Source organism: Scomber japonicus, chromosome 6, assembly GCF_027409825.1.
Source record: "Scomber japonicus isolate fScoJap1 chromosome 6, fScoJap1.pri, whole genome shotgun sequence".
NCBI classification, from domain to species: domain Eukaryota; kingdom Metazoa; phylum Chordata; class Actinopteri; order Scombriformes; family Scombridae; genus Scomber; species Scomber japonicus.
This window is the reverse complement of record NC_070583.1, coordinates 5506457-5529058: the sequence shown is the minus strand read 5'-3', so window position 1 is coordinate 5529058 and position 22602 is coordinate 5506457. Positions and strand designations below refer to the sequence as shown.

Sequence of the window (22602 nt, the reverse complement as noted above, 5' to 3'; positions counted from 1 at the left end):
CAGTTTTAAGCCTCCACTGCATTCCACTAGTTCCCACTACTGAGAGGAAGCAGCTGCTGGCGGTGTCATATGTTACAGTAGATCACTACTAATCAATGGAGGTAATTGTTAGGTTCTTGTTAAATGCGATCATCCTCTTACAACTGTATCTTCTTTCAGTTAATAAGGACACTCCTGAGAGCGCACTCATACACACTTTGTCCCCCTTTGTTTCTTATGCGTTTTTCTTCATGAATAATGAATGTCACTGTAGCTCAGTTGTCACATCAGCTTAACAAAGGGGCCAACTGGATTTCAGTTATCATGTCTGTTTGTCCACATTGCACGTGTTACATGTAACGTTGGTCAATTACCAAACAGGACTCACCATAAAATGATAGCTGCCCCTTTCCCACTTTAACATTCCTTATTATAAAATACAATAAATGTCAGTGTCACACATTTTGTGCTGCAATGGAACATGGCAGTGCTGAGGGAGTTCTACTCCTTGATCCAAATCAGTTATCTGTTTTGAATCACGAAATGTTATTCTTTTGATCATCATTAAAAGAACCAAGGTAGTAAGTCAGTGTAATTCATGTTAAAATAAATAGAATTGACTTGAAGAAAGGCACATATTGAGTTTTTGTACCTGTTCCCACACATTAGATACTAATTGTGTAAAGTAACATAAAACATATATTATCTTAACTTTTTGTTGTGCTGTGCATTACACTACAAATATACATGATATTTTCTTTATCATGAAAAATCTCAAATTTGGCAGACATCAGCAACAGTAAAAAAGCTGCTCATACTGCAACTGTGTCCCAGTGGCAAACTATAAATCTTTGAAGCATATGATGTGTACAAAGCATTTTGGACTTTTCTAAACAGCCTCTCCCCCTTTTATAACCTCCTCTCACATTCTGATTCAACTGGATACACAATGAATTATGAAAGTCGGGCATCACTGACATAGTACTGTTTTCCTGTGACGACTCAAAGTCTAAGAGGACACACCCTTCTTAGTGCAATGGAGATTTTTTTGCCCTTGGCAGATTTTGTTTTTGCCTTTGGTGTATTTGCATAGTTCATGTTGGACTTGTATTTCATAGTGTCACATGCAGTGATCATTGGTTAGAATCCTCTGCAGTCCTTGTTTGCTTGCTATCTAGTTGCGCCCTCAAACAGCTGATGGACACTGCCATCCAAACTGTGAGGGAAAGCTAAGACTCAAGGCTTTGTTGTTTTTTCATTTTACCTTCCTTTTTGTCAGCCTGCGATGCCAGCCAAGCAGTGCGTATGAGCTGTGGGATGTTTTTTTATTATTGATAGCCATGTAGGAGTCTTCTATCTCTCTCTATGCTGATGCATAAATATTTAATCTGCAGTCAGCTCTTAAAGATGAGGAGATAAGGGGATATGAAGGGCTGGGGTATTAATTGGAGCCCATGGAGGCTTTGTTGGTGCCACTGAGTCCCGTCTGCCCTGTGGTGTGTGTGTATGTGTGTGTATGTATGCAACACAGAGAGGATAGGTCATCTCCAGACATCCCTGTTCAGTGTGTCTAGGTGATGACTATCAGCCCCTTATACACAGCTGGCTCTGTGATAGACTTAAAGAGCAGTGAGGCGAACAGGGTCAAGGAGGTGTCCCTCAAGGGTCTATTCGCTGCCCTCACGTGCACACACAAAAGTCAAAAGTGCACAGCATGATGCACTGACACACTTCTTACAACACATGAAATGGCAAGTAAGTAAAATGAATAATAAAATGAATCTAAGTCTGATTTTCCTATCAGTAATGTAATAGTTTTTTTTGGAGTGGAGTTGTGAAATGAATTGCATTCTGCAGCTCTGGTACTTATTTTCCAAAAATAACCATGCTGCACTCTAGTCAGGTGAATGCAAATAAAATCTGGCTTTAGTACACAACTCAATACATTTCTTTTTTGATAATATGTTGGACACAATTTGACACAAGTATGCCCATAATCATGGACATACTTTCCCAGAGAGGGTGCACCAGTGTTGTGGTTTTGTAGCACTTTAGCCTCAACAGCCCCCCAGTTAATGCCCATTAAAACCACAATGGGGCCTGCCGTCTGGTCCCAGCTGCCAAAGGAAAGGGACCAATACTTAAGAGGAGGGAGGGACTGATAGTTTATTAAAAAAAAGAGGTAAAAAGATGGCAGGGAATACAAGATGCTTTTAAAGGAGACTGAGATAAGGGCCATTAGGTGATGTCGCCTCACTGTCTGTGTGAAGACGCACCCAGCACTGGCGCAGCCGCTCAAGGGTATCAGAAGCAACACGCAGCTCCTGAAGTACTTTTATCTCAAAGTCAGACTGTTTCTGTCTGTGTTTGTGAGCATATTAGATTCATGGGTCAATTTGCCCAGTGTAGCATATCCCCCCCACCGAAATTTCTTTCAGAGCCAAAGTGATGTTTTATATGTGTTTTTACAGTGGAAACTTCAGGGTTACTGCCGTTTGAGTCAAATGGTCTGTTTCTGTTTGTGCGGCTCGGTTTCAGACTAACAGGACACATGTCAAATAAAGTCTCAGTCATCTGCTTGCTCCGAAATCTCCCTTAACCATAATAGCTTTTGTTGCTGTTCATGAGTTTGAAAATTGAAAAAAATTGACAGATGACATAAGACTCACTTTCATAATTTACTTAACTTAATTATTTTTTCAGTTAGATTATTTAAGTCTATGAAACAGTGGATAACCTAAATATTTACACTTTTATTAAACAGAAGTAGCAGATGCTCACGTTTGAGAAACTGGAAAGGGTGAATTTGGCTTTTTGTTTGATAAATATTTAAAATGATTAATAGTCAATACCAAAATATTTGGCAGATAATCTGGTGGTTGTCATAACTGATTAATCAACTGATCATTTACCACTAAACTAATTATCTAATAAACTGAACAGTGTTTCTGCAGTTAAAGTCTGCACAAAGTAAATGTAATAACTTAAGATGTTATTTTATTAGAATGATTTTAACCTAATTTACAAATGTTAAGAAGAAATTAGCATTCAACATTAACTAACACAATTAACATTTTATTAAATATTGCCATGTTATCTGGCAATTATCATTACACTTTGGATCATATAAAGACAGTGAGATTTTTTTTTTCGGTCCAAAATGGCCTAATAATTTCCAAGGATGCTTCCTGGATATAAGAATGTAATTTGGAAATTCAGGGATGTCCTTAAAATAAAAACTCTTAATTAATATTCATTTATTGTTATTATTTTCACGTTTAATCGACAGATAATTTGAGTCAAATCTTTGCCTGTAGACAAATTTGATATTTTTCAAATTTTTATTTTTCAGCTGACACCTCAGCAAACACTAACAATTTATACAGTTAAACTAATCAGAAGTGTAATCATTGACCATTATTTCTATTTTAATGTAAATGTTTCTGAACACACACTTTATGTCCTACTTAGTTGTAGTTTCTGTTTCTCTCTTTGGCGACTTAAAGAGAAGAAAAAGAACGTCATATCAGTGACTATGGTCTTCTCTGGGCAGCAGGCAGTGTTTTTGCAGCGTCCCGTTGTCACCCCCAGTGTGGCTGGGATGTGTACAGCAGACGACAAGGGAAGAGTAGCAGGCCAGAGGTGGCAGGTGGCTTCTTGCCACCAGTCTTGGCGTGATGGTTGCTGTGATATTTTGAGGCTGAATAATTTACACCGCAACAACACGTCTCCCCTCGCCACTGCGAAATGTGGCTCCTGGCTACATGTTTCATTAATGCCATCGCCTCCAAAACCCCTTTCATAATTCAGCAGGCACTAGAGGAGCTGCGATGTGTCGCCACACAGCTCACTGACACCAGGGACGTGAGGAAGGAGATAGAGAGGCCGGATGCAGAGGAGGTGAAAGATGGGGAGATAGTTAGGAGGGGGGAAAGAAAGGGAAAGTGAAGAAGTGCGAGAAAGACTACAGTTGACTGCTTCTATATGGTTGCTCACCACTCTGTCCCAATGGCAGATTATCTGGCCCACTTTAACGTGTCACTGGCAAAGGCTGAGCATTGCCCCTACCATGCCTAGAAAGGACAATAAATAATTCACACTTTGTTGTGCCCTCATATGTGCTAAATACTGCCATTCCCATGTATGTCGCCCACGTCTCATAATTGTTAAATCTCTCGTTGAAGTCTAAATTCACATATAGACTTAAACTTCAGTGTCTTTTGAAGACAAGTAGAGTTCTCGCTCATGTTTCAGAGATATACTAAAATCCTGTAAAGCCAAGAGAAGATAAACCCTGCGTTCTACAGTAATGTCTCAAAAACTGAGATAATTGTGCTTTGTGATGTTAATTGGCAGCAAAAAAGCGTAATTTTTCTTTCTTTTTTACAGCACATCTGCATAACTGATACTCTCTGCTAATAATAGTTTATCATTAAGAATATTTGTATTTCTAAAATGCAGTGGAACATAATTTAATAGGGCTTGACCTATCTAGTATTTAAATAAAGTTGCTTTATGGTACTGTATTGTGCTATACTAGACTGATACCATTTACATATTTCTTTAGCAGTGGTAAATCACACAAAAAGGTGTGTAGATGGGCCTGCAGATTGACATTTTACAGCCCAGCTCAGTCTGCCAACTAAACAGCAGGTCTGTGTCAGATGTTGCACCTACATTATTCATGAAGGTGCTCATGTCTGTAAATTTTGTGCCTGTAATTTCTGTGTTGAGTGTCTCACACTCACATGGTTGAAAGCCTTTGCTGAAGGTGCTGAAGATCCATCTGACTGCACAGCAAAACACTCGGCTTCACATTTCCATCCATGCAGTTCAATGTATCAGAGCAGCTTTGTGACGTGCGTGGCTTACATCACTGCTGACTGGGGCTAAACGCAGTAAAAGTAACACCTGTAACGTGATAGAAATCATTACAGAAACCATGCAGTAATTACTATCAATACTGAGTCTGGTTGAAATATTTAGAGTGTTCAGTATATTCAATTTATGTTCCTGTATAGCTGTAAGTGTAGAAAGATCTTATACTTTGTCTCTCTCACAAAATATGGTCTTTATTGCAGGGCTGTTGTTTTAGATTGCACATTCTTTTCTACCCTTTATTAAGTACGCTGTCACTTCAGTATACTTTTTGAAGAGTTATGTACAGTATACTGTGACTGTGCTGTGTGGTAAACCAGCAACACCAGTGTTTTTTATAATCAGGCTGACACGGTAACAGGGACTAATCCCACATTGGGAGTTGATATGAATGGGTGAAACAAAGTGTGTCAGTCTGAAAACTTCCATCTACCCTTGGATGGTCATCGTGTAACATGAATGGCTCAGACTGCCTTAGAGATGCAGACTGTAGGTTCAGACTTAAGAGCCTTTTCAAATGTGCGCTGTTTAGTCTGGTTGAATCAGACTGAATCAGAATCAGACTTCATGGTACGATTCCTTTCGGCACACCACAGTTGTACTGAGGTGTGGAACAAAAAAACCCTTTAGAGGATGTGGTCTTAGTCCAGTCAACAACAAATTCTGGAGCGGTTTGTTTGGGGTGGGAATGTGATATGACCTCGATCTGATCTGACTACAAGGCATACTCAGCAAATGTGACCTAACACAACAATCAGACAATGGACAACGATCCTAAAGCAACCAAAGTGCTTTTTTATCCTTGACTGGCCGAGTCAATCGTCTGATCTCAATCCTATTGAGCTGCATTCCACTTACTGAAGACTTGCTTGCTGAGATTTTCCTTCATGACTGCATTTATCTTATTGTTCCAGCCTTCACTGGAAATAACCTTAGTTTTAAAATGTATTTTCAGTTATGTAATGCTATAAAGTGTGAGTAAGTAGTGACCTTTTTGCCAGTGATAACCTAAAGATGAACTTAGCAGAAACGCAATTCAGTTCTGCACATCCCATCCGTGATTCTATCTTTACTGATCCTACTGCATCAGTTTTATAAGTGGGAGCAGTTTTCTTCCATACTCTTCTCCTTGTGGAATCAGCTCCTTTCCAAGTGCAGCCTGGCAGATAATGGCTGTTTTGTTTAGTGGTAGATCTGCCTAAAGTACATAACATGAATTATTCATCTGCATCTCAAGATTGCACTGGAAAGCAATTGCAGGACAAACAGTTTGCCGACTTGAAGATGCATGTAAGGGGTCCTTGTCGCTGTAACACTGCATATTTAGTCAAAGTGCCATGTTTTATTGATGCCAGCGTCCTGGCCTCACTTACTTTAGGATGCACCAACCTGACGAAATTTTTCCCATGCTTCATTTCACTGTTATGAGGCGAACGCATTGGCATGCAAGAAACTATCAACGCTCTCATCGCCCGTCTGCTCTGGCTGTCTTCTGTGCCACATGTACATTTCTATTTAGATACTCGTGTGGGGCGGTTTTTGAACATTTCTAGTTGGCCCTAAATGAGTTGTCAGTAAATACTCACCACCTTCTCTATCTGCCTCCGGCTCAGGCTTCACAACTCTTTTAGCCTGTTGAGAAGTTTTCTGCTGACTACAAGAGGAACTTCTACTTGACCCTTCTAACACATTTCCGAGCCAGTGAAGCTGCTCTTTGATTGTGAAGCCATGCTTATTCAAGGATATAATCTGCACAGCGCAGACATGAGTGGGGCCGTGCTAGGATGAGGGCTTTTAGATCAATGTGCTTCCCCTGAGAGCCGCTGACTTTTTGCACTAACAATAGTACAGCAACAGTGATTTTATTACAGAGGGGGTTTAAACACATCAGCTTTCTGCCAAGTGCAAGTAAAGAAAAGTAACCCAAGCTGTTTGAGGACACGGGAGCAAACATGGGTAGCTAAATGCTTCCTGTTCTTTGTTGCGAGCTTTATGTTTCAGGCTTGGAAAGTGTCATAATGTGTTACTTTCTATGCCTCACAGTTAATGGAATACGGTTTTAACACTTGAGAATATGACAACCCCCTGCTTTCTCTTTGATACAGCTATTGACCTACTGGCACCCAATGTATTTACCTGAATGTTAGTTTTTGTAGGTTGTATTTGTCCTTATTTATACCTATTTCTAACCACAACCTAAATCTAAACCCCTCACACATACTGTCTTTTCATTATACTGATAGACCCAATGGTCACACTGTGATGTCATGTTTTGGGAGACTTATTTGAATAAAGTTGACCTAAATCAGTGAATCCCCACCAGGCGGGGGGGGGGGGGGGGCGAAGGCGAAGGCGAAGGCGGCGAAGACCCACTGGGGGTTGCGAAGCCCTCTTGATTTTAAGGGGTGTAATAATTTGAATGTGTTAGATATATCATGAGAATAAGGGCGTGTGTAACATGAACATCCCTCTTGCAGTATACATAGGGGTTAGCCAGCAACGTAAACATGGAGCTGATGGAGAAATGGGAAGCGTCAAGGAGAAGAGACTGCAGGCCTGTGCAGTCCTCCTTGTGTGGATTTATAATGCTGAAAATATGGGTCCCTCAAGAAAAAGGTTGGGAACCACTGACCTAAATCATGTCATGGCTTTGTTGAAAGCATTATTAAGAGTTAGAAGTCCAATTAAACTTGGTTTTCTAAACAGCAATCATGTAATTGACATTCACATGTCCATATGAACAATGTTCTTGCTAATCTCTGGCATCAGTAAGTGCTAAGCAAAACCATGAACACACTAATGCTAGCTGACCACACAAAGCTTTCTGTATTTCCTGTAGTGTATGCCTTACTAGTATTCTATTAGATAAATATGAAACACACAACTGTCATTATCCCTTTTCTGTACCATGTTGCGTTCGGCGGACAGTAGGCAGCATAAGTACACTTAATAATAATAATAATAATGCATTTTATGTATAGGCTGCTTTCAAAGCACTGAGGAATCTGACCATGTAGCACTTTTTACAGGGCTACATGGCTCCATATTTTCAGGTCTATATTTACATTCTGGGACTCTACTAGAATATCTTTGCATGATTTACAGTTAGAATCCTCCTCTTATTTATCTTATTCTGGACCTTTATTCGATCCCTCAGTTCAGCCTCTATCTGAAACAGACAAAAAATGGCCAACACAAACAACCTCAGCAGCCATTTATAGAGATGCTTGACAAGCTGACATCATCTTGTTACAACCATTGCACGTTCTGAAAAGGCTTCTTAAGTTCTGAAATTTTTATGACGTTTAACATGGGCATCTGATGTCATAACAGTATATAAATAACAGAAAATCACAAAAAGCACAATGTATCCCCTATTAGTTAAAAGTAAAATATTATAAACTTACTGGATATTTTAACAGTGGCAGGTTGGTTAAAGAAGAGGATAATGACGGTTTTCATTATGTTTTTACCAAATTTGATGGCAACCCATCCAATAGTTGCTGAGATATTTCAGTCTGGACCAAAGTGGTGGGTCAACTGATGGAGACACAGAGACATGTGGCTGGTATGCCTAAAAAAACATGCTTGCTGACTTGTTTTATTCTGGTCAGTAAACGTAACAGCACATACAGATCCTTCTCTTAGTTACCCGTGTTGTAAATTTACTCTTATGATTCAGATTCTGTGTGATCAATTCTACCATCTACTTCTGCAACCAAAGTTTGAAATCCTTGGCAAACATCTGTATTTATGACATGACACCTACTGTGATTTGAGCAGATGCTGGACAAGCTGCGGGATCGATGGATCAACACTGGTCTCTGGGAGAAGCTGGAACAGCGGAAAACTGTGATCACAGAGCCCCGTGGTGGGGGCAAGGGGGACTTTGACGAACTGCTTCACACGTACTATGATGCCATCAAATACTGCGTGGAAAGAGGTGAGACCGGTACACATCTTTCCACTGACCTTTAGACCAGCTGGTGGCTTTGCTCTATCACACTGAATCAGCCTGATTGGTGACTTGATGTCTGTTAATTAGAGCTAAAAACATTATTTTGATAGTCCAGTGCTTGCACAATTATTCTAGCAAGTAACTTTCTAAGAAGATAAGTGAATGTGAAGTTTTCATTTTCAAACTGCAATGACTAATTTAAAGACTGCAATGACTAAAGATTAATTTACCTAGTAATTATAGCAGTGACAGTTTTGTTGGAAAGGACTTAATCTCACAACTGTATTTCTTTATTATAGATGGCGCTCTGCTGATTGCAGTCTGTAGGGGTAAAGTGAGTGAAGGACTCGACTTCACAGATGACAATGCCAGAGCAGTGATCACTGTTGGAATCCCCTTCCCAAACATTAAAGACCTCCAGGTCAGTAGTAGATGATGAATTTAACAGTCTGCAGCTATTCTACAGACTCTTTCAGTTGTACATGCTTTAGATTAGAAGTTGTTTAATCGTTTCTAGAAGCCCTAATTAAAGATATTAAAAATGTTTGCTTATGCATCTTACAACTACAAAAGATGTTCTTCCTGAATTAAAGCAGAGGGATCAAATTAGAATGGTTTTAACCATTTATAACTGTAAAAACATGACTCAAACACTGGATTAACAACTGATGACCAATATGGTTTAGTGTAGGTATTTATTTATCTGTATTTATTTCCTTGGATCCCCATTAACTAGTACCAAGGTAGCAACTACTCTGCCTGGGGTAATAAAATCCAAGGCAAAAGGGAACAAACAAACAAAATTAAATCAATCAACAACAATGAAACCACTACCAACAACAATAATAACAACCCATACTATATCTAAATAGTCAAAAGCATTTGATACAAGCTCAAAAATTGTATTTATTCCACTAAAATAGCACATACAGTAACAAAGAATAAAAGTCTAAAAGTCACATGTATCCTGTAGCAAAACTTTATTTAATCAGAGACAATCTGTAATTAGCAATTATTCTAAGTACAGGAATCAGCAGGAGGTTCTGTTCTCTATCATCTGGTATTTCTTTAAACTCTTTTTTAAAATGATTTTTATTTCAGGTATCTTAACCAACAGAAATCAATAGATGCTCTCAAGGCTCACCATTATCTCCACTTTTGTTTATATTTGCCATAGAACCTTGTATCTCTAATAGTATTTATACAATGCATCATCAAATGGAACATGAGTCCAGGTGTTGTTAAAATTGATACTATAACATTAGTGTCCAAGCAGTGTCTGTGAGGGTTCATTTTTTTTGGCAAAGTTCCAATCTTTTGTATACCATGAACACAAAAAAATATATCTCACAGACCTGCACACGCACAACAAACAAACACTAAATAAGAGCATCCCCTTTTTGGTGATCCGTGAAAAAAAATCCCAGAGCGATGTTGCTGTGTCTGCCCCATCCTTAGCAGATAAAGTTGACCTTTAAGTTTGAGGCCGCCCCCAACCCCCACCGCCCATTCCTCTTCTCCCCATTTACTCCTCCACATCTTCCTGTCAGAGCACGACGAAGCTTTCACTAACCTGTTCTGTCAGTGTGGCAAGACGTGTGGGTGATTGAAGCTTCCCAGACCCCTTCACCTTAGCCAAAGCTGTCAGTTTCACCTCTGTCAGCTCTCAGGGCATTGCTACTTCTTTTTTAAAAAAATCTGATTTACCTTAACAAAAAAGTGCTTTCTAAAAATGTTCTGTTTTGTATATTGGAGTTTTTACCACACAGTGTTTGATGATAACACATGGCAGTATAGTTGAAAAGTAGCTGTGGTTCGCTGGTATTTTGTGCCAATGCTCAATTCTTGAAATGGATTTTGTCTGAAAAATTAAAACATACTTTTATAAGGATTTACACCATCATGGAACCCTGAAAGTCCTCTAGGGACAGTTACTGATGTTTCACCCCACCCTCCAGAATCCATGAGCAGTCCACACAACTCTGCCCATGCACCTTGGAAATTAGGGTATCTTAGGAAAATATAAAACTTTTAAATCAAATATATCACTATTGTTTTTAATTTTCAAAGAGTAAATACATTGTGCAAAGAAAGTTTGTTGTGGATTTTGCAGTCAAGCCAATAGATTCAGTACTACACATGAGTAGGCCTGAATATTGAATCTCAATCAAATTCATGCCATCATCACACTCCATTACAAGACCCAAACCAACAATGAATTGATGCTGCTAACAAGTACTATGTGTGTATCCAAAGTCTGATGTATCTTATTCCTCTGGGTAGACCTCCATTGTTGTGCAAAAACTATTAAAAACACATGAAGGAGCCACAGTGTTGCACTGGGTGTCATGTTCCTTCATTACCATGGACCAGCACACACATTGTAGTTCATTTTGACTCAATCCATAACCTACACACGCTATAAATACACACTAGAGCACCAAATATTGATAACTCTGCCTCTGAAAATGAATGTATGCACTAGTATTTACAGTAAGCAGCTGTTATTACACTTTAAATTACACTATATACATGCATGTGGCCTGCTTTTAAAAATCCACATCTGGAGTGGAATGAATGGGCTTGGGGCTAACAGACACAGACAGGGTATGGATGTCTTTTCATGGAATTTATTGACAATGAGAAAAAACTTAATCCACCCTTATTTTTATGTGATGTAAAGAAACATGAGTACATGTACATACTCACAAGCCTAATAGAGATTCCCCATATGTGTAAAACTTCTTGAGAGAGCACCAAATGTGTGTTAATCCTTGGCTGCAAGTAGATCCCAAAAAATTTACTTTAACATTTGCTAAACAGTACAGTGGCCTGCTATTTTATGGAATTACTAAGCTTTTTTTTAACAGTGAAGTTGTATGTTAGTGAGCTCTTATGAAAGATTTATCTCTGTGTTGAGTATGAGTGGAAGTGGAATCTTTGGGGAATCTCACAATTTGGTTTGAGTCTGATTCTTGGTGTAATAATTAAATTCAGAATTGATTCTCAAATCAGAACACATCCTCGACTTGACAGTGAATAGAAAGAAGGTTCATTTCCTTAATCCACTGAAATTCTACATGACTATATGTACTAGCAGTTGAGCTAAATGGTCTTGATGACAGTATTGTTTGGCAAACATGAAAAAGCAGAGATTAGTTTTTGTTATTATGAAAAACAGAACTTGGTGTGTTCTTCCTGGAGTATTGATGTTAAGTCTCCAGCAGTGGAGGGCAGCCTCTCTGCTGCATTGTTTATAGTGGGAAAACCAATCATTATCCAAAATATTGTATGGCCACTAGTAGGTGGGCCAATCAAATGTTGCATTAAATTGAAGAATAGTTGTGTTGATTGGCTGTGAGCAAGTCAATACAAATAGTGCAAAAAGGATCAATTGCAAGTATCGTTTGATGGGAGACGTTTCGATACTACTTGGTATCGATTTTTATTTCAGTCAATACCTTAAAGGTATCGAGTACCGATACCCAGCCCTAATGGACACAGGACTTTCGAAATGAAACAATGGACTGATTTATTGTCTTTACCTGATAAGAGTTGAAGAAAATGGCCTTCCTCTGTCCTTAAAAGCCACTATATGGTATCACAGAAGTCATATTTTGCTGTAACTCTGCTGCATCAAGCTTGGGAAATAATGTGCCTGTTCTAGAGTAAAACAGGAGTTGAGTGGATGAAGCAGAACACCAGGGGGAGGATTGAGGAAGCCAAAGCTAGTTAGGGCCAAGGTGGAGCTGACCAAGCGTGAAGAGATGTGTGCATTTCTAATGACATATTCTGTGCTCCACTTTGTTTATTTGCTACATGTGCTCAGTTCCTCAGAAGACTCACCGTCTCCTGCCACATCTTGTCATAATTGCGGCTGCTGCTGTCGGATCAGGCGGTTGAGGCTGAGGGTGGTGACTTCTGGCACTATTTCATTTGTCTAACAAATGAATGTATTGCATGTAAATATAAGTCAAGTCTAAATATGAAATCTGCCTTATCCCATTTATCTGGCTTTCTATGGATATTATTGTGTCCACCCAACTCAGACCTGAGAGATCATACACATTACTGCCTAGATCTCCATTTTCTTTCTTTTTTCTTTTTCATCACTTCTTTGCATCATTCTTAATCTTTTAGCTTTGCTTCATGTTATATCTTTTCCCCTCCAGTTGTCTTTTTCCGTCTCCACTTATCTCCTCTCCTCTTTCAGTGGCAGAGGCAGTGTGGCCCCTAGAGAAGCCCTGGGGGCTGTAAAGGTCTTTGATCTAACCCCATTACACCGCTGAGAGGATGGGGACACTGACACTAATGGCTGTCAAAGCCATGCAGCTAGCCCTCGTAGCATGCTAAACCAGCACTGATACTGCCGCAGTACTCTGTCAGAGAGATAATAGGGTCTTTAAGGGGTCAGACCCACACACACACACATATGCACATGTAATGGTGTATCCACTGCTAGAAAGCCAATACAATTACATTGTGACGATCAATACCTTTGGAAGAGCAATTTAATATTACATTTGATTCTTATTGGTCAGCGCAGTTTCTGAGTAATGGTTCTATGTTGAAACAGGGGGGCCTATGTTGAAGTTGTTCAACGCTTTAAATCCTTTTTTTGTCACTGAAATAGTAAAATACCTTTTTTAAAAGAAAAAAAAAAAAAAAAAAAAAGCAAAGCAGCTCCGTTCAGTGTTCTCACTTATAGAAACAGTTTGTTGGTGTTTATTTATTTTGTGCACCCAGTGGTTTAAGCTTTGCGTTAAACTGGAAGGTACTTCCACTGTTTCTATGATTGTAAATGGCCAAAAAGGCTGACCCATCACAAAATGCCTGCATGGCTCCAATCTTGTTGACTGGTGCAGGACATTGTGATACATCACTACATGAGCTGTTAAAGACTAAATAATATATCAAAATTGTGTTTATGATTTATTGCTAATATTTTACAATTCAGCTCCCCACATAGCATGCTATGTTAAATGAGACTCAAACTAGCATTCCATTGCTCACACATCCCCGTCCAGATAGTGACTAACTTTTCTTCTTTCTCCAATTTGTAAAAACATTTCTTTGTTGCAAAGCGATGAATTGCTGCAAAGCGAGTGCACAACATGACTGATCAGTAACAGTTTGCTGACTAGATGATGGTCTAAACAACTGCCTCTCAAAAAAATACCTGGCCTGTGTGATATGTGTGAGCACCATTTTCCCCACTGTGGGTTAATGTATTCCATAAAAGTGTAATAATTTCATTTCTCTTGACATTAGTTGAGGTGGTAGGTCTCTCCTACATTACGCTGCAGGACACTCTGCTTTACCCCCCATTCAAGACTTAATAGTGTTACACTTTAACAGTGTTAGTGTGTTAGGCTTTATGTTTCTTTAAGCACATTCACACACATGAATGCTCTATATTATCACCTTGTCATATCCACACCACATGTCTCACACTAACACTAGCTTAGAACAGTATATGTGTGCATATAGGCACACATACTGGACACATGCATGACATGTTCTTATGTTGTCACTTCCATGCACTAGTGCTAACATGTGCACATTTTCTTCAGCGCACACATGGTACCAGACATATTAACTCATTCATTCTGTGCCACACTCACACGGCAGCACCCCATTGCTAGGATAAGAGGTGTAAGCCCAGCTTCTCTCCATTTAAACTACTCCAGCACTCTAGATGCCTGCATGGCCTGCATTCCCAGACAGACATAACTCTTAGACTCTACAGCCTAAGCACATAGCATGGCATTTTACTGGCCTGTTGTGTTATTGTGACAAAGATCAAAGGTTGAACTTGAAAAGTCCTCTGCAGAGAAAGCTCTGCCAAAGGTGGTATTACATTTATGTTGAGTTTTTCCAATGGCATGTTTAGCAGTGAGCAGTCACGTACTGTGTGAGTGAGTCAAACAATAAGTGGCTTTAACAAGCAATAAAAAGACACAACTGATAAGGCATCTCTCTTAGTTTAATGATGGGCTCAGCTAACCTCTTGCTGTTGCCCTTTATTAAAGACGACCACGAAAGCATTTTAATTCTAAGGCTTCTCAGCATGTAAAATGGATGGATAAAGGGGATTTTGGAGGAATGTTGAAGAGTTCATGGAAATCATCAAAAAGAGAGGATGATGGATGCCCAAGCACACTCAAGACACTGTACATATGGCTGAAGGAATACTATATAATACGTGATTACTGGTTTAACTGTCCCTGTCAGCACTGCAGGCCACATTCAGAACACACCTTAGTTGTCTTTTACTGATGCACTTTCAACCCTTAATTCGCCCTTTTTAAAAAAGTGAAAAAAGTTTCATTCATTTATTCATTTATTTTACAATATCTTACTGTAACAAATATAAACATGTTCTACAAAGTTAAACTTCAATTTTAACTGTCTGAGTCAAAACACCCATGAAAAGAGGACAAGTCTGAGTCAAAAGGCCCATGAGACTGAGACAAGTCTGACTCAAAACTTAAATGAGACCAAGACAAGTCTGAGTTAAAACAACCGTGAGACTGACACAAATGCATGTCAACATACCCATAAGACTGAGATAAGTCTGAGTCTAAACACCCATAAGACTGAGATAAGTCTGAGTCTAAACACCCATGAGACTGAGATAAGTCTGAGTCTAAACACCCATGAGACTGAGATAAGTCTGAGTCTAAACACCCATGAGACCAAGACAAGTTTGAGTCAGAGCACCCTGGAGACAGAAAGGACATAAAGAATATTTTTCTAGAGACCCAATTTGAGACTGAGACCAAAGACCTTCCATGCCATTGAGAACTCAGTGGTAAATCTCAGCCTTCACATATGTAACATCTAACAGCTTGACTTTACTAGTCCTTTAATGTTTTGAATTAACAGTTCACTTTTCAGTGGAACCTAAGTATAAGTAAAATTTGGTGTGTAGCCATGGTGTGAGCTGATCCATGAGCATGTTGTGAAGTGTGTTTGTCTGATGTCTTTGTGAGTGTGTATGCACACGCACACTTACGCCTTCTTCAAGATGAGCCACTCAGCTGTCAGCTCAGCCACATGTGGCAGATGAGGCGCTCAGCAATCTCAGTGACAGGCACAAGATGTCCCGGACTGCCAGGGGCGTGCACACTGACGCACACACACACACACACACAGCCTGTGTAAAATGTAGCTCAAACAGATGCGCTCAGCTGCGAATCATGCCTAGTGGTCAAATATATGTTTTCAGGGATGAACAGGTAGCTGTAGAGGACAAGGCCAAAGCAAGCGAGTGATCTCTTGACATTTTAACTAATCCCTTCTAGCTTGTGGTTTCTTGCACATTTGTGAGATTTGCTAGCAGCCAGGATTGGCTTTTTCACATATGCTACCTGTCATGTTAGATTGGACGATGACATGGTACAGAGCAGGGATGTGATGGCTCGAACGCTGAAATGGACTGTGATTGGATTTAGATGACACAGCCGGCTGGAGGCTACTGGCCTTTCTGTTCCAGCTGCGGGTTTAGAAGTGGATTCTTTAACTGCTTTGGTGTCTCATACTGTACATTGGCAAACATCTCACCTTAAAGCCAGCAGCATTTATAAGACTTCCACACAGCCTTATGCTTTGTGTCCAAAGGCTGCCTGCTACACTATTGGATATTCAGAGATAAAACACGTGATTTTGAGTCTTCCCACTAGCCCAGACCAGCAGTTTCCTCAGTGGCAGGTGTTGCATGGTTGTTTGAATGCTTCATAGGTGAGGTGTGATTAGTCATAGTCCAACTTTGGGGTGACATTTAAGATATCCGTTGACTGTGCTTGTTTGTTTATGTACACAAGCTCAGACAGGCAACGGTGGCATTGCGTGATGCGCGTGAGGGAACAGGCTGTACCTGCCACGGCCCTGTGTTTGGTGGCTCTGGGCGAACACACGGTACCTGTCAAAAGCAGTTAGAGCCCCGTTCAGCAACCTGCCCTGCATGGCAACCCGTCAGACGCCAGCTGAACTTTTCACTTGTCAATTCCAAAAGGTTAGCACTAAAATCAGCAGCGACGGATGCAAATGGATGGATGCTTTCCTGGCATTTTTGTACAGGGATGCTTCATGTCGCGTAGACCACCTCGTCTGCCCCCTCAAAGCGCCGTTCTACACTGTCATGGCCTCTCTTTAGCACCTCCATTCCCCTTTCAGAACACATCTGTCTGTGAGGGCAGGTAATCTCTAAACACTTAAGGCCCTCAATAGTATTTGGGGTTTTGGTATTCGGTGTGCCCTAGATCGCCCACTTGGTTTCCACTTCATGGCTCACATTATTCCAATTAGTTCTCCACCAGATGTGTTACGTTATTTATTTATTTTCTCTCTAGAACAGGTTTCAGTTCAGTTCAGGGCTGTTTGCAAATGTCAGCCGCATCACATTTCACAAATGATTGCCGGTGGCAAAATGCAGGTAATGCCAGACATACGGGGACGCCAGACTGATGCATAGGTCACAAGTCTTCCATTTGTTTTGATTGGTAATCATATCAGAATTAGCTGTAGAGGGAATTATCTCACAAAACTAGTCCCAGCAATGTTGTGGTTATATTGTACCTGAACTCCAGACCACATTGATGGATGTTTTGTTTTTTTTGTTTATTTTTTCCCAGATTATTTTTTGACCATAATTGTTAGCTGATAGTAAAGACAGACAGGAAAATTCAGGCAAGAGATGACATTTAACACAATGATTTTGCTATTATAACATTATGCGTCATAGCCACCAGGCTAGTGATTGATTTTAATACCTTAAATTTCTTCGTCTTCTATGTCCTGACTTTTTTAATACTTCATGTTTCATCATCTTTTGGGATTTGCCTGGGGATCTTACAGGAAGAAGTTTCCAAAAACAAAAGAATTGTAGAATAAGATAAGATAATCCTTTATTAGTCCCACAAAGGGGAAATTTGCAGTGTTACAGCAGCAAGTGGACAGACAAAAATAGAAAGAGCATCAATAAAAAGAATAAAGAACAATAAATAATAGGTACACAAGCAATAAAAAACAATAGTAGTAAAAAAATATAGTATATACAGTATAGTAAAAAATAGTAACATTATGTACAAACAGTTCAAAAGTTAAAAGGTAATGTTGTTTTATAGACCTAGTATTTATGGTTATTTATAAATCACATGACTAATAGATGGACTACAGAAACTAAATAACCTTAGACACCACCCTGATGCGTAACGTGTTTGCTGGAGAAGAGTTGTGCGATGTTTTAAAATTTGATTTGCTGTATTATACTGACTTGCGGTTTCAGGTGGAACTGAAGATGAAGTACAATGACCAGCACTGCAAGTCCAGAGGTCTTCTCCCAGGCAACCGCTGGTATGAGATTCAGGCCTACCGAGCTCTAAACCAGGCCCTGGGCAGGTAAAAATGTCTCCTACATCTAGGTTGTCATTGACATTTTTACTCTTGTGCAGTCTGTCTTTTACACTTAAACCTTAAAAATGTGAATTTTCTAGGTGTATCCGCCACAAGAATGACTGGGGCGCTCTGATTTTAGTGGATGACCGTTACAGGACTAATCCTAATAAGTACATCACAGGTATTCATAAATTCATTCATAGAGTGTGAACAACAGCTGACTTTATTTGTCAAACTGCACAGCCTCTCAGTGTGAACACTAGATGGCAATAGTTATCCATTATGAGAATTTTGGCAGCGTGTGTGTTTTTTTCTCAGATGTGTGTGTCTTTTGTATCTCAGGTCTTTCCAAATGGGTCCGCCAGCTTGTCCAGCATCACGACACCTTCAACAATGCCATGCAGTCTCTGGTAGCCTTCTCTCAGATGCAACAGAAGGCGGAGGTGTCCTCTGCAGACAGCCAGATCCTCAGCTCTACTCTCTGTTCTCCAAGCAGTCAAGTGCCAGTCACTATAGAGGGACAGTGTCCGGCCAAAGCCTCAGAACCTCAAACACCTCACCCAGCAGTTATACCTCCCGAGCCCCAGCAGGATAGTCCCAGAAGTCCCCTAAACTTCCAATTTTTTTCTCGCACACAGTTGAAAAATGAACAAAATGGAAAAGCAGGTGAGTGCTGATGGGAGAGCGATATTGCTGCAAGGTTAATATCTCTCTCAAATCTTATCCAGTGTCCAAAAGATATAGCAATTTTATATTTTAGAAAACAAATAGAGGTGTTCAATGATGAGACTGGCTGTCATTTTATAATTATCATATAGTCAGCAAATCTTGTGAAGACTAAAATCAATGTGTTAGTTCATCTCACAATACTTCCCTACACTGTCTCTATCTTTTAGCCCCAAACCTATTTGTTCCACTTCAGATTTAGATTTTTAAAACCAGAGCACACTTACAGCACATAGTATCATTTTTACAGAGCCTCACTAAATCCCTCAAAACAACTGGGCATTGTAGTTACTCAAACAGGAGGAAATTTAGCTTTTTTTCATATTATTTTGCCACCCAGTTCAGTTCATCGCCGGTTTTGGTCTTTTCATGGGATATGACGCTAACAAAAACACAGAATATCCCCAGCCTCATCCCTTAAGCATGAATGTGGGAGTGGGTGTGTTGTTTCTTTGCTGCTGTGGTGGAGCAACATTAAAGAGTTAAAGTTCATCTCAGAAAAGCCTTTTGTTTTGAGATTTAAGATGTGTGAGAAGCTTTCAAAAGTGACACCACAACTAAAGAAAAAGAGTGTTTGACTCCGCGTTGGCACACAGACACAATCATACGACTACATACTGGGTTATATGATGAATTTTAATATTTGGTTTTATTCTGTTTAATTCATAATATAGCTGTGATGGAGAAGTCTATGTGGAAAAATGAATTAATCAAAGCTGTTCCCACACTGTCTGGGGCTCCATTCAGTTTCCTTTCTGCATGAATATGACAATTAAAGCCGCACTGCTTTTTAAAAAACAGCAATCAAAAGGAACATGTCTTTTTTTTTTTTTTTGTGCTCAAGGATGTATGAGCATGACATCACCACAAGAAAATATGCCGAGGTGACGTGTTTGCACATTGCCTTGGCGAGCACCCATTGTCTTTGGGGTCATGACAAGGTTGAGCTGTTTGCCCAGTTTTCAGTGTGGTGTGGTGGATGGGGTGGTAGCAGGGCAGTAGCAGACCCCCCCCCCTTTCCTCCTACCCCCCTCCTTCTCTTCCTCCTTCTCCACCCCCCACGGTTGTGGGTGGGTGGGGTGCTGGGGCCATGGGATCAGTTGAGTGGCTTGCCTCATTACTGTAAGGTCTTTTGCGTGCCTGAGTGGCGCTGGAGCGAGCTGATGAGCAGATGTTGGACTGTTGCTTTTAATTAAATCCCCTTGACCTTTGTTTGGGTTATATTGAGCGTAAGCCCACATTTATATCTTTCTTTAAAAAAAAAAAAAGCCTTGGCAGCCAGGGTACTCTGCATACCAGTCTCATTTCATAGTGAGATTTAAAAGGTTCTTTGTGAAACTTAACATGTTTGCACTGCTGTCTTTGTCAAAGTTCATTTATATGTTAGTATAAGGTTACTAAATACACTGAATTTGTAAGATATAATGAATGTTGTGTCCTTTATGCAGAACGGTTGAAGACGATGCAGACTCCCTCTGCGAAGCCACTCTCCCATCCAAAAAAAGCAACTCAGGCCTTCTACCAAATTTTCACCTCCAGTCCCATCAGCAATCGCTTCAAAAAGCCAATCTTTAAGGAGAAAGGCCCGAGTAATTCCTTCCAGCACTTTGAAACACCTAATCTTCCTGAGCCCAAAGAGGAACTGCTCGTTCCCTCTCCACAAAAGAAGACTGAAGAGTGTGATCTTAAACCAGCAGCTGTAGAGGGGTCCAGTGAAGTCAAAGGGGAACCACACACCCCGGCTACAGTAGCAACCCCTCCCAGTTGTAAAAGCGAACTGCTCCCGGCAGACAATCCAGATGAAGATGAAGAGGACGAGGACAAGACTGTCTTCTTTACCCCAGAACTTTTTGAGGGTGATGTAGAGGAAGGAAGCCCACACAAAGAGACAAAGACAGAGTCACCTACCAGGACGGTTTTAGAGGCAGAGAGCCCAGTTCTGTTGTCAGAAGAACTTTTTCACTCTAAGCAGACTCAAGGGCAAGCCTCTATGTTTGATGGACAGAGAGCTATTTCAGCCAGTGAGGAAAGTGCAGAGCTGTCACAGGGACAGAAAGAAGTCAAAGGACAGACACAAGGTGAGGAGGGAGAGCAGGTGAAAGCACAGAGCAGGCAGACAAGCAGTAAGCTCCGCAGACTGTCCAGGTCCAGACAGAAAGCTCCCCCCACTCCAACAGGTAACTAACAACTCACAAGACACTTTGTGAACTAAGCAGAATGGCTTCCATGTAAATAATATATTCATTGCATATAACGGTGGCAAATATTGTCCCACTAGAGCAATGTGCAATTTCTTCTAATATGCTTCATAGAGTTGATGCCATCGCTGCATAATTTTCATATTTGTTTCTCAACATGTTGTTGATGTTTCTCAGTTAATCATGTAGAAGTGAGTATGTTACAACTGCCTCAGGCATCCAGCCCCCACACTATTACCAAAATAAAGTCAATGATGAGTCTTCAGCCAAGCCAGCCCCCATCTCAGATCAGCTCCTTATGTTGTGTGACAGCACATCTTATTAAGGCCATTAAAGCTCGTTCTCAGTTAAAAAAAAAAAAAGTATGCAACTAACCAACATTATTGAAATTGCAGCGCTGATTGAATGCACATTTTAACAAATCATTAAAATACAAAAGGAAGAACTCATTTGTTTTCTTGAGAAGTAGGTAATCATTTAGCTCTGTTTTAATGATGTATTCTCAGATGGTGGGTGAAGAGCACAGATGCTTTAGACATGCCTGAGTTCATTTAAAGATGAAGCCTTTATTTTTTTCCATTGAAAAAACATATAATAATTATGTGCTGTAAACTTTAGTGGTATTAGTGTGTGGATGCACATTTGTCTGACCAGTTCAAACATTCATACTTTCTTCACAATAAAATTAAATGTTAGCATTCCATTTGTTTTTTCTCAATTCTTTCCTGACATGTTTTTTTTCCCAGGACCCTCCACCTACATTGGCATGTTTTAATGGTGTATGAAGAATTCATATTATTTACCTAAGTAAAAGTAGTAGTACCACATCTCTCTACTAAAGGAAGACATCTTACTCTATGTATGTCCTTTGCATATATCATGAAATGTTTATCCAGTCAACTCCACACTTGATAGGTGCTGTTTTGAATTTGATGCAGTTTGGACATGCAATACAATTAATTCTAATAAACTTAATAAACTAGTGATCAGGGAGCTGCTCCACTTTGTGCAGGGGCAGTGTGGAACTTAAGTCCGACTGACTCCTGCAGGTCAGGGAGAGACGAGGCGTGACACGAGTCAGAGAGGAGTGCTTTAAAGAGAGAAAAGTAGACAACGCAAACAGAGCTTTTAATCAAGAATGGACACTTTGACCCCATGTCTAGACAGAAAACGTAGGGATAGCAGCACGTTAAGCAGATCAGCAGTGAGTGATTACACAAGAGGCGTTCAGGTACATGGATGATACACAATCACCATAGTTACGTATGTAAAACAAAGGAAGTACTTTCCATAGGCTTTTCAAAACTAGTTTGTCTCATATGCTCTGAGACCATGGCAATTGTAAAGTGCATAAGAGACAGTGCAGTTTATGTTCACCAATAATTTACTCACATGTAATTGTCACCATTGCGCTCAAATATATAAACACATAAGCCAATTATGTTCCCATCAGTCATGTAAAGT

The 22602-nt window shown here is 40.0% G+C and overlaps 1 protein-coding gene across 1 annotated transcript in view; it reads left to right on the top strand.

The window, feature by feature from the left end:
- brip1 (BRCA1 interacting helicase 1) overlaps positions 1–21783 on the top strand; it is a 38478-nt gene extending 16695 nt beyond the window's left edge. The window contains exons 14-19 of the mRNA XM_053320906.1: positions 8641–8800; positions 9115–9236; positions 18105–18217; positions 18313–18395; positions 18557–18880; positions 20389–21783. Coding sequence (XP_053176881.1) covers positions 8641–8800; positions 9115–9236; positions 18105–18217; positions 18313–18395; positions 18557–18880; positions 20389–21125 — 1539 coding nt within the window. The 3' untranslated portion in view covers positions 21126–21783. The remainder of the gene's footprint in view (positions 1–8640; positions 8801–9114; positions 9237–18104; positions 18218–18312; positions 18396–18556; positions 18881–20388) is intronic.
- Positions 21784–22602: the final 819 nt, after the last annotated feature.